This window comes from Crinia signifera, chromosome 7 (genome assembly GCF_055691185.1).
Source record: "Crinia signifera chromosome 7, ASM5569118v1, whole genome shotgun sequence".
Taxonomy (NCBI): domain Eukaryota; kingdom Metazoa; phylum Chordata; class Amphibia; order Anura; family Myobatrachidae; genus Crinia; species Crinia signifera.
The window spans coordinates 138010201-138022822 of NC_139223.1; the positions used below are offsets into that span (position 1 = coordinate 138010201).

Here is a 12622-nt window from a genome sequence, read left to right on the forward strand (position 1 = left end):
TGCCGTGCAGTACAACTTATATTCAGATTTACAACTAAGGACAACCACTAAATACTTTGGATAGAATTCATTGTACGGTGACATTCTTAAATATTCACTGTTTTACTCCATATTATGGCTTCTTTGTAATAAAATAAACCTCCCATACTTATATATTCTCTTTCTAGAAAACCGGAACTGCTGGAGAGGCTATAAGCTTTGTGGGAATAGGCGATGTATTTCCAACAATAAAGTATGTGATGATGAAGATGATTGTGGCGACAACACAGATGAACTAGACTGCAAAGGTAAGTACCAGTTATTACCTCTAAGATGTCAACCTATCAGACAGTTGGCCATATTACAGAATACAGTTGTCTGGAAATGAGGACCCCAGGACTGGTTGAAGAAATGCGAGTAGAGCATCTACCAATAACCATCCAGATTATGTCTGCTTAATTTTCCCACATACAAAGTTCTTGTGAGTGTATTGGATTTAGAGCAGTAGTAGATCAGCATTAAATATTTAAGATTGTGAACATAGGGAATGCACAGGCTGTGTTACTGAGGCCATGATGAATGCTGTACCGTAGGGACGAATGACACATCAATCCCAATATTAGTATCTGTCTTCTAAAGATATAATTTGATTAACGCAGTTTATAATTAGGCAATAGGTTGGAGACCCTTATATATGCAGGAATTTAGGAAATAGGAGATTTACAGTACATGCTACAAAAATATATGGCTACTTTTTTTGTTGATAGATTTATTTGCATTGCATTAATAACCATGAGCATAAGTTATGGTGCCCATACACGTAGCGATTTGTAGGTGCTGTGCGTTTTGTACTTCATTGTGCCGTGCGATTTTGGCACTTGAAGGGGAAGCAATGCAATGTACTGTACTCTGCATGTGCAATGTGATTTTGCACTACAAAAGTGATGCGATATAGCACAAAAAGTACTGCCTGCAGATACTTTTTGTGCTATACAATATTGTACCTGTGGGGACGCGCATCGCATCCCTGCAGGTACACGGTGCGATTCTAACCAATTCGATGTGTTTTGAACTTTAAAGGTTCAAAACGCATGTTAAAATCACAATGTGTATAGGCACCTTTATGCCCAAAATAATAATACTTAAATAAATAGCACACAGAACAAAGCACTTCCATGTGGAGAGTATACACCAGGCATACATAACATACACTTGTATTTATGATATTAACTACTGTAGTTGTAGTTTGAATGTAAAATAAACATTCACTATTAATCATCCCTTACAAATTAAGTATTTCTCGCATTTATGTATGTATGTAAAATAATATTGCTACAACACTTATAAAAAAAATATAATAAATACTGTACTGGAAAAATGAAGAAAGCACCAATCAGAATTAGTGCCACATTACCAATTGCAAGCTGCTCACCTGTGCAGGTTAGTGCTATTCACAATTATTCTATTAATATACAATTACTGTACTTGGTGTACAGTATATTAGAATGCCTCTGAATCATCAAGTGTCCATCCCTAATTAAGATCTGATCGCAGTACAAATTTGTATCCAAAATGGGCAAAACCATGTGCACTGCAGGTGGGGCAGATGTAACATGTATAGAGAGAGTTAGATTTACTCGAGTTATTTTGTTTCTGTGCAGGGTAAATACTGGCTGCATTATTTTTACACTGCAATTTAGATTTCAGTTTCAACACACACCGCACAAATGTAACTCTCTCTGCACATGATACATCTGCCCCACCTGCAGTGCACATGGTTTTGCCCATTTTGAGAACAAATTTGTACTGCGATCAGATCTGAATAAAGGCCTCTGTGTATGTGCAGGCTAAAGCGTGAGATATGCCATGATGTTTGCCTTTTTGCTCAACCTGCACCTGACCCTTAAAAGAGGACCTACAGTATTCCTCTTTATTCTTCTTTAAACTATGGCCCTCCAGCTGTCTTGAAACTACAAGTCCCATCGTGCCTTGCAACAGTTTTGCTATTAGGGAAACCTAAAACTAGGGCAAGGCATGCTGAGATGTGTAGTTTCACAACAGATGGAGCGCCACAGTTTTGCCATGCTTGTCTAAAGGCCCATACACAGTGGGTGACTTTGAGCTGAAAGTCGCTCAAAATAGCATGTTTGAGTGTCTTTCAGCTCAAAGCCGCCCAGTGTGTATGCCCCGGCAATGAGCGGTAAGCGCTGCTGCCTGCTCCCGCATCACCGACGGGAAAGCCGTTCATCTGCTAGTTATACCAGCAGATGAGCGGCTTTGAGGATGGCTTTGCATAGCTCTGCGCTGTCGGTGCCGGGCAGGGGGAAAGCCGCTCAGTGTGTATGCACTCAGCTGCTTTCCCCCCAGTGATGTAAACGATCATCGCAGTTCATACATGCTGGGCAAAATCGCCCAGTGTGACACTGTGTATGGACCTTTCAAGAGAACAGAGTATATCTGCACAGTGGAGAGTATGAAATATCTCTGTATGTTATTTGCATTGGACAATTAGGTTCCAGAGACACACTCCTGATCTACCAGGCTATACTACTTCACTTATTTCACCCCAAACTAAATTTTAACTTTTGAATATAATTATTCATTAAATAAACAACCTTGTTTCAAATGAAATGCCTCAGGTTATCTCATGATTGACAACCTGAATATTTGTAAAACAACCCATATAAAATAAAAATATACATGTGTTTTGAATCGGACCGCCATTCTTACAATAACAATGTTATATATTAAATGGAATAATTGATTAAAACCATTAAAGTCTCTTTTGTCTGTGCATAGTCACAGAGACTTAACGGAATAGTCCTTTCAATTGACCTGGTTGTCTTTTCTATAGAATCTTTGCAGTGATGATTTACAGGTGCTAATAATGTTCCTTTCTTTTTAAACATTTGCACAGTTTCCACGTGTGCGTCCACAGAATTCCGCTGCACAGATGGGACTTGTGTTACTAAATCTGCCCAATGCAACCAGATGATTGACTGCTCAGATGCTTCAGATGAAAAGAACTGTAGTAAGAAACTCCTTTGAAAATCTGTCTATGCGGATTTGTCTTTGCACATTGCTTAAACATTTGAAATTCCATTGGGATTTTATTCCTTTTCGGTGTATAGTATACAGTATTCTATATAATAAGTTGAAGAGTCTGTGTGCGTGTGTGTGTGTGTGCGTGTCCGTCGCATTGCGGACACACCGTGGCACTCAGAGACACCAAATTTGGCATCAAGATACCTCTGGACCCGGTGGTGTGCACCTCGAAGCCGTTTTTGGGAAATTTCTCTTCGAATTTTAAAAAACACCATGTTTTCATTTTCCTTCATTGATGATCTGGGGAAAAGATCGACGATCTGGGAAACCGTGGACGAAGGAACAACTCCACACCTGATTTCATTGCTGTCATTGAGTATGACAGACACATTCTAACATTATGGTGAAGGCTTTAAACAATTAGGAAATAATTGAGGATATACATAGACCACACATAACACACACACACGTACACATTGTACACGCACACACACACAGTACACCACATACGCACACATGGCACACAACACACACATTTATACGTAGAGCACTTCACACACTTAAGCTGTGTACACACGGGGGAGATAGGGGCTGAAATCGCTGGAAACACACCGCATGCAGTACAATACAAATCCATACACACTACAACACACACCCAAAAACAGTACAACAAACACACAACTCCTGGCTTCAAACAATTCTATGGAGACGGACCACGATAAAATGGCCGCCCCATAAACCAGACAGTTCTCTGAAACTGTTTGCAGTATGGGGGCGGCCATTTTATCGTGGTCCGTCTGCATAGAATTATTAATTGAAGCCAGGAGGGGAGCCGGGACGCGCAGACAGGTAAGCCTGCGGCGATGGGGGGGGGGGGGTGGCACCGGCGGCCGGGGTGGGGAGGGGGGGAGGTGCCCCCCCATTAACGGCGGGGGTGGGGAGGCCGGCGGGGAGGGGGGGCACCCCCCCATTAACGGCAGGGGGGCGCCCCAAACCAAGCTACGCCACTGAGAACTCACACACTTAAACATTGCCAGGATATGCACAGCACACTACACACACATATATACGTAGCGCACCTCACAAACTTACACATTCGGCAGATATACACACAACACACACACACATAACACACAACTCACAGTACAACACACACCAACATTCACTACAACACACACCCAAAAACAGTACAATACACAGAACACACACTTAAACATTGCACAGATACACACACATAACATACCTCTAACAGCACAACACACACCCACATTCACCACACACACCTAAAAAACAGTACAACACACACACAAAACACACATTTAAACTTTGCACAGATACACAAAGACACAACACACACATACTGTATATACATAGCACACCTCACACACTTACGCATTGGACAGATACATACAATATAACACACAAAACCACATACATTACAACACACACACAAAAACAGTACAACACACACAAACACACAGAACACATAAAATATAATTTGCCGTTTATTTAACAGTTTGTACCGGCAAATAAAAACTGTACCTAATGTACCATTTCTACTTTGTTCCCCATATCCGTCTCTCCAGTCCTCCAGTTGCACTGAGAAATCTTTGTCCTGGCCAATGCACCCATTGATCAATACAAAGTGGGTACACTGCACTCACCCTGTTAGTCAGTTGGATATCAGGCACTGCTCTGCCTTAAGGGTTTCCCAGACTCTTTTGGTTCATAGATAATGGTCGATGGGCATGAGCGCTGCATGCATTTGTTTGAATGTTATGAGTGTAAGAAGTTGAAGAATTAGACTGAGATGAAGATTTGTCATGTTATAATGTACAATTTACTCAATAAATCGTGAAAAAAATATGTGTACATAGAAGTACAATCAAGAAATGAAAGTAGGATTAAAAAATAAATTATGATTCAAACTGATAATTGGTTGGATGGCGGTGGGATGCGAAACAAATCTATAGGTGGAGGGGGTATGGATATTGTGGGCATAATTGGTGTTTGGTACACCTACAGGGGGTACCCAGATGATGAGAAATTTTCACTACAGTGTCACCGTAGGGGGATTTCCAATTGGGGTTCAGGTGGTCTTTTAGGGACCCCTTTACAATTCTGTTGGTCTCTTCTCCTGGAACCTATGGTCTCCCTCAGTGATTGACTATCATTAAGGGAGACCGTAAGCTCAAGGCGAAGAGACCTACAGGATTGTAAAGGGTCCCTAAAAGACCACCTGGACCCCAGTTGGGAATTCCCCTATGGTGACAATGTGACCGTGACACTGTAGTGAAAATCCCATCAATTGAGGGCCCCATGTAGGTGTAACAAACACCAATTATGCCCACAATATCCATACCCCCACCTATAGATTTGTTTCACAACCCACCCCATCCAAAAAATTATCAGTTTGAATCAGAACTTATTTTTTAATCCTACTTTCATTTCTTGATTGTACTTCTATGTACACTTACATTTTTTTCACGATTTATTGAGTAAATTGTACACTTTGTAACATGGCAATTCTTTTTCTCAGTCTTATTCTTCAACTTCTTACACTCAAACCTTATCAATGCACCCATTGATGATTGTGATGGCTGGATCAGTGGATTGGCTCGGCGGGTGTAGGGAAGAATTTGGCCCATTGCACCCTTTCCCAGTGGGGCATTACAGTGGTGCGGGTAGCGTGCGTCGCGTCATGACATCATGTGGCCAGGCCCGTGGACCTGCTCCCACACTCAGGGGCTGCCCCACTGTTTGGTAGAGATGCCCGGTGCATGTGCTTTACAGATCCCCAGACCTCAGAGACTGCTGCAGGTTCGGTGAGGGGAGTGGCAGTGGCAGGGAGCAGTGAATTTTTAATTAATTATGGCGGGGTAAGTAACGCCCACCCCGGTCCCTTCGCACTCAGCGCCTGTAATTACACACCCTAGAAACTGTACAATTTGAAAGTATAGAAATGGAGGTGTGGCCACGTCCCTTTCTGATTTTGTACCGATTTCTGACCCTCAGATGTTGGAGGATATGTCATACAGTAGGTGCTAAATCTCAGGAGTGGATGTGGAATTCATCAACACATACAAGTTATCAACTCAGGAGCGTTGTGTTTCAAACAACAACACCACACCTGATTTCATTGCCATCATTGAGTATCAATGCAAACACATTCTAACATTATGGTGGAATCTATAACAAATTACAATCTTAGGTCTTTGGCACAGCATATTGTAAGATGACATTTTTCAGCAATTTTGGAAATAAAGAAACCCCAAGGGTTTCCCGGCCAACGCCGGGCGGGTCAGCTAGTACACAATAAACTGATGCTTGATGACTTTACTGTTCAAGAACTAGAGTTTGCATTACCACACTGAAGAAGGCAGTATCATTTAAGACATGGACGGGGATCCTGGCCCTCCAGCTGTTTTTGAACTGCCCTGCTACAGTTTTGCTATTTGATCATGCTAAAACTGTTGCAGAGTATGCTGGGCCTGGGAGGTGTAGTTCAACAACAACAACTGAAAGGCCAATGGTTCCCTATCTGTGATCTAAATGTACATTTTTATACTTATAGAAGAAAGTTGGGTACACATTAGGCACTAGTTGGGTACACACTAGGCACTTTCGCATGCTCTAACTGGTTGGTACTGTCAGGATGGGCTGCATGCCGGACAAGACAACCCGGAAAAGACGGCATGCATTGGAATAATGCTCTGTATTATTAAGTGTTTTCGGAGGGTTTCCTTACATTGGCTGCCCCACTGGTTGGGTACACATATCGTTAAGTGTGTACCCAGCTTTAGCAGTAGATTTATTAAAAGTGCTAAAAGAATCCAATATTGATATTTTCAAAGTATTCTTGAAGTTAAAAAGCTTTTCATTCCTTTAGTCCAGGGTTTCGCAAACTGTTTTGAATCATGGCACCCTAAAGTATCAGAATTTTATTCATGCCGTGCCTAGAACAAAGATTTCTTAATGAAAAATTACAAAAAAAAATATTAAAATAAGCAGTTTGGGTTTACAGGCCCTTAGGATCAGTTATGTGGTGAAGGGCAGTATTAAATTATGTTTGTCCATATATTTTATGATTATAATCCCCAAGCATTTGTTTTGTATTTTACATTGACCATGAATATTTTTTTTGGTCCTGGACCACCAATCTATTGCACCCCTGCAAGCGTCCCGAGGCACCCCAGGGTGCCACAGCACACAGTTTGGGAACTACTGCTTTAGTCCCGGGGCGGTGAGATGATGGTGTGACAATGTATTAGGTAGGCATAATCATACCCCAAGATGACATGGATACACCAGGTTCTACCTCTGCAGAGGGCATCTAATGAATAGTGGCAAAGCACCCTTCTTTGGTCATGCCCACATCTCAGCAGATCTCTTGGCCTGTACAGTCCTGTTTACATGCGTTCACTGTTCTATATGCTTGTCTGAAATAAGTTATTGTGATTTACCAAAGTTTATTGCGTGTCCTCTTCCCTGCAGACAACACTGACTGTTCTTATTATTACAAGCTTGGGGTGAAGAAGGCTGGCTTTATACCCTGTAATTCCACATCCCTGTGCATTCTGCCAGAGTGGATATGTGATGGTGCAAATGACTGTGGGGACTATTCAGATGAATTAAAATGCCCAGGTAATTTCTGAGCGTATTCTGCTGATGTTCTACTTGGTTGTGTTTTAATGTAATAAACTTTAAACATTTATAAAAAATATGAAATTAGCAGACAACTCTTTGGAGACTTGCCTTTTCGAAACATGGAAAATAAAATCACTATACTGTAAATGTCTTTTAGAGACTTTTTTGTCAGTGCAATATGCAATATTAAGTTCCAAATGTCCAAGAATATATTCTTACCTTATATTCCCTATATTTCCCATTAAAATGAAAGTTTGGTTCTTGTGTAGTTTCACGGCGCCAGCACGGCGCCGTGCTACAGTATGTGATGTCCTACATCCTTGCTGGCGGGTCGCCAGAACGTACGCGCTGGCGACCCGCCAGCAGCCTCGCCAGCGAGGAGACTGAGACGCGCGTGCGTCTCACACGCACGCGCGTCTCAGTCTCCGTCACTAGCGTGACGGAAACCCTGTCCGTCTCCGCCTCAGGGAGACGGACAGGGTTAGGGGGGGTTAGTGGGGGGTGCGGGCAGGCGGCGGGGACCCCGGGTTACCGCCGGCAAGCCGGCGGGGACCCGGGGAACTAATGGAAGCGCCGTCGGAAGGGGACGCGCGCGCCCTCTCGTGCGCGCGCGTCCCTTTCTCACGATCGCCATGGCGCTGGCGGGGGATGGCGGCTGGCGACGCCAGCGCCATCCCCTGCAAGGATGGGACCTGACCCATCTGTACTTCCGGGTTGTACGCTCGCCAAACTATCTAAAATAAAGTAACTTAACTCCATGCCAACATGGATAGTTCATACCCCCACTATCCACGTTAGCATTGAGTTGATTTTAGATAGCGTGGCGAGCGTAGTGAGTCACCGAGCCCGCAGCGTGGGCGAGCAAAGCGAGCCCCGCAAGGGGACTCAGACGCACGGTGCCATGCTGGCGCCGTGAAACTACACAAGTACCGAAAGTTTAATATATTTCTGAATGTTCCTAAATTGACTTTACCACACCATTGGCCGGCTGCGTGACCCATAGCCTTTGAAATGCTTACATCAGGCATGTCCAAACTATTGCCCTCCAGCTGTTGTGAAACTACAGGTCCTAGCATGTCTTGCCACAGTTTTGCTATTAGGGAATGCTAAAACTGTGGCAAGGCATGGTGGGATGTGTAATTTCACAATAGCTTTAGGGCCACAGTTTGGACATGCCTGGCTTATATGCACATAACCACCAGTCTGCATGAGAAGGAATTGCATGGACACATCCTTACTGAACATGACCTCTGTTAGCATGGCCCAGTCTTCAAGTTTCTTGTGTAGAAGAGCTGTGCTAAATGTCTGCAGCTCTACAGTAGTACATGTGTATGCTTTTAGTTTGTAAGCATTCACAGAGCACTTGTAGGCAAGAGTTACTGCACTCAAGGATAGATGTTTGAAGCAGTGATAATGGAGGAGAAGTGAGCCAGAGGAGAAGTGGCCCGTGGCAACCAACCAGCTGCTCTGTATAATTTTATATTATACAAATTATAGATGTCACTTCTGTGCTGATTGGTTGCCATGGTCCACTTCTCCTCTGGCTCACTTCTCCTCCCTTATCACTGCTTCATACATCTACCTCTTCAGCTGGCATAGTGCTGACTCAGCATCCTTCCAATGTTTATACAGAATTTAGTTACACAGGTTTATACGTATTACATATAGGCGTGTTCTCATACACTGTGGCTCCATTCATGCCAAACCCCTATCTTGGTCTACCAGGCTCTGGATGCCATGGCCAAGCCAAGCAACGTATTTGCTCAAAATGTACATATGTTCTTAGTTGCACAAAACTGACAACTGAAAGGGACAAAACTAGACTGCAATGATCAATATGATTAATTTAATTTGTATACAAAGTGGTACTATGCAGCAGCTGTGTCATTTTCTCATACTATGTTGCATTGTGCTTCATTATTGACTCTATATATATATATATATATATATTTTTTTTAAACTAATTAATGTGCCGATAAAGATTCAACCTAGTGTCTTTGTGTTTCTGTGATGGGAATAAGATGCAAAATGTAAATAAAAAGGCTGTACCTGTACACCGTTCCTCTTGCACCATGTGGCCTATTGAGGTTAAGTGTATGAGCACACATTTGTATGGTATATTACAGAATGTTTCATTATTTTCTATGAGATAAGTACTTGTATCCCTCTTTATTCTATAGCAGAACGTAAAACTTAAAAATAAATACTATTTACCATATATACTCGAGTATAAGTCGACCCGAATATAAGCAGAGGGACCTAATTTTACAACTAAAAACTGGGAAAACTTATTGATTTAAGTGGGACCCTCACTCGAGTATAAGCCGAGGGGGGCTTTTTCTGCATAAAAAATGTTATGAAAAAGTAGGCTTATACTCGAGTATATATGGTATGTTAATCCTGATTGTTACCACTATTTTAGTAATACTGCTAAATCAATGTTTTCAGCGCACTAAAACTTGCAGCCTTAATGTTTTGTTTTCATAATAATAAGATCATTTTACTTGTGTTTTTAGCAAACAATAAGTTTAATAAAGGTCAGATTTAATTTTTAAATAAAAATCACCATTGTGTTGACAAAGTCTGTGCCACAGCAACATAAACAAAGGTCTGCTGAGAAGTCTTCACTACCATTAGTGTTTGTTTTACTTTTAAAGGTAATTTTGGGAGAGTCAAAAATCAAGGCAAGAATGAAGGCTAAAGACTTGCTTACACAAATCTTGTCATTGAGATAATTGAAACCCTCTTTTTTTATTGTTGCTTAGCAAAAAAACAAGACAAGTGTGCAGAGAATTACTTTGGCTGTCACAGTGGGAGGTGCATTTTGAATACATGGGTTTGTGATGGTCAGAAAGACTGTGAAGATGGGACCGATGAGCTACATTGTGGTGAGTTTCCACCATGTGGGTTAGTTAACAAGCAGATTATCCTACTAAGGATTTACACAATTCTGTTTCATTTACCTGGTGCATCCCAACTCAGATGAACAGATTGGCGAATGCATCAATCAGATCTTCAAAAAGAGATCTTTGAACTATAAAAAAGGCTTTATTCATAAAGAATATGTAGTGGATGCCATTAAATATTCTAAAATAACTCATCAGGGGATATTTGTTTACCCACAATTGCGGGAAGTAGACCTGAGTAACCAACAGGAGCCGCATCTTATCGGGGATTTGCTTTACCTTACTCAGTTCCTTCCTATATGCCCAACTTCCTGAATAGTCATAAAAATGTTTCTGAAACAGAAGGTTTAGCACTGCTAGAAACAAACTAATTTGCATCTACAAAGGTAGAGAACAAAGGAAGCAGTCCCTTTCCAACATTTAAGTAGAGTGTTTGTAGTACGATAACCACCAAAAGCCCACACTATTCATTGTTCACTCTACAAGGGAGTAACTTTACGCTAGGTTTTGTCCAATCTTCTACTTCCTGTGGTCTACCCCACACTTATTAACTAAGTATCAGAATAAGACAATTTATGGTTCTAACTGTTTATTTCTTTTAACAGGGGTTCATGTGAATGTTGAACAGATAATGGGGGAAATTTACTAAGATGTGTATTCTACTTCACATGTGATGTTGCTATGGGCAACCAATCAGAAGCTACTTCTTATTTATTTAGCAGCCTCTAGAAGATAGTAGGCAGGATCTGATTGGTTGCCCATAGCAAAATCACATGTGAAGTAGAATACACATCTTAGTAAATTTCCCCCAATGAAGGTTGTGATGGAAATATCTTATTGGTAGAGGTATGCCAGAAGAGTGCGAGTACTTTATTGATGAGGGCATTATGTGACAAACTTAAAAGATCAAAAGATTAGCACATTGTATTGCCCAGCGTTGATAATCAACCCGGCAATCAAATTTTGTCCAATAAGCATGTTCATCCAAGAGTTCCAACAACTCTGTTAACAGGGAGGCACTTAAAGCGGTACTTGTGAGTTATCCGGGCTGCCGATTTTTTCATCGCGCCCGAAATCGTGGGCATCGCGTCGGTCGTGGCCGTTATAAGGAGCAGCGACGCGATGCCCACGATTTCCCATAGACAGTAATGTTAAAAGACACGATGGACCCGATTTCCGACCCGATTTCCCATAGACAGTAATGTTAAAAGACGCGATGGACCCGATTTCCCATAGACAGCAATGTTAAAATAAAATGACCATGTGAAATTGGCCAATATGGCCATTTCACATTGGATATGTTTTAAAAAAAAAGGTTTCATGGCCCCCCACCACCGTTAACGCCACCCCGCTATTGACGCCAACCCGAAGCGTGGCGAGTGCAGCGAGCCCGCGAGGGGCGGCGGTACGCGTCCGCCGACCTTTTCATGCCCTACTATCCACTAGGGCGTGGAGTGAGAATAGAATAGTGTGGCGAGCGCAGCAAGCCACCGAGCCCGAAGCGTGGCGAGCGCAGCGAGCACCTTCACAGGTATCCGCGTGCCCTTGCGGGCTTCACAGGTGTCCGCGTCCACTCGCGGGGCTCGCTGCGCTCGCCACGCTTCGGGCTCGGTGGCGAGCTGCGCTCGCCACACTATTCTATTCTCACTCCACGCCCTAGTGGATAGTAGGGCATGAAAAGGTCGGAGGACGCGTACCGCCGCCCCTCGCGGGCTCGCTGCGCTCGCCACGTTTCGGGTTGGCGTTAATAGCGGGGTGGCGTTAACGGTGGTGGGGGGCCATGAAACATTTTTTTTAAAAACATATTGGCCAATTTCACATGGTCATTTTATTTTAACATTGCTGTCTATGGGAAATCGGGTCCATCGCGTCCTTTAACATTACTGTCTATGGGAAATCGGGTCCATCGTGTCTTTTAACATTACTGTCTATGGGAAATCGTGGGCATCGCATCGCGGCCCCTTATAACGGCCACGACCGACGCGATGCCCCCGATTTGGGGCTAAATCGCGGGCATCGCGTCGGTCGGGTGTCCTTAAGTTAAC

At 42.8% G+C, this 12622-nt stretch overlaps 1 protein-coding gene across 4 annotated transcripts in view; it reads left to right on the plus strand.

Moving 5' to 3' along the window:
• LRP1B (LDL receptor related protein 1B) overlaps positions 1 to 12622 on the plus strand; it is a 1445580-nt gene that overhangs the window by 1185701 nt on the left and 247257 nt on the right. For all 4 annotated transcript variants that reach the window (XM_083153866.1, XM_083153869.1, XM_083153867.1 and 1 more), the window contains exons 47-50: positions 168 to 287; positions 2897 to 3010; positions 7519 to 7668; positions 10437 to 10559. In XM_083153866.1, coding sequence (XP_083009992.1) covers positions 168 to 287; positions 2897 to 3010; positions 7519 to 7668; positions 10437 to 10559 — 507 coding nt within the window. The remainder of the gene's footprint in view (positions 1 to 167; positions 288 to 2896; positions 3011 to 7518; positions 7669 to 10436; positions 10560 to 12622) is intronic.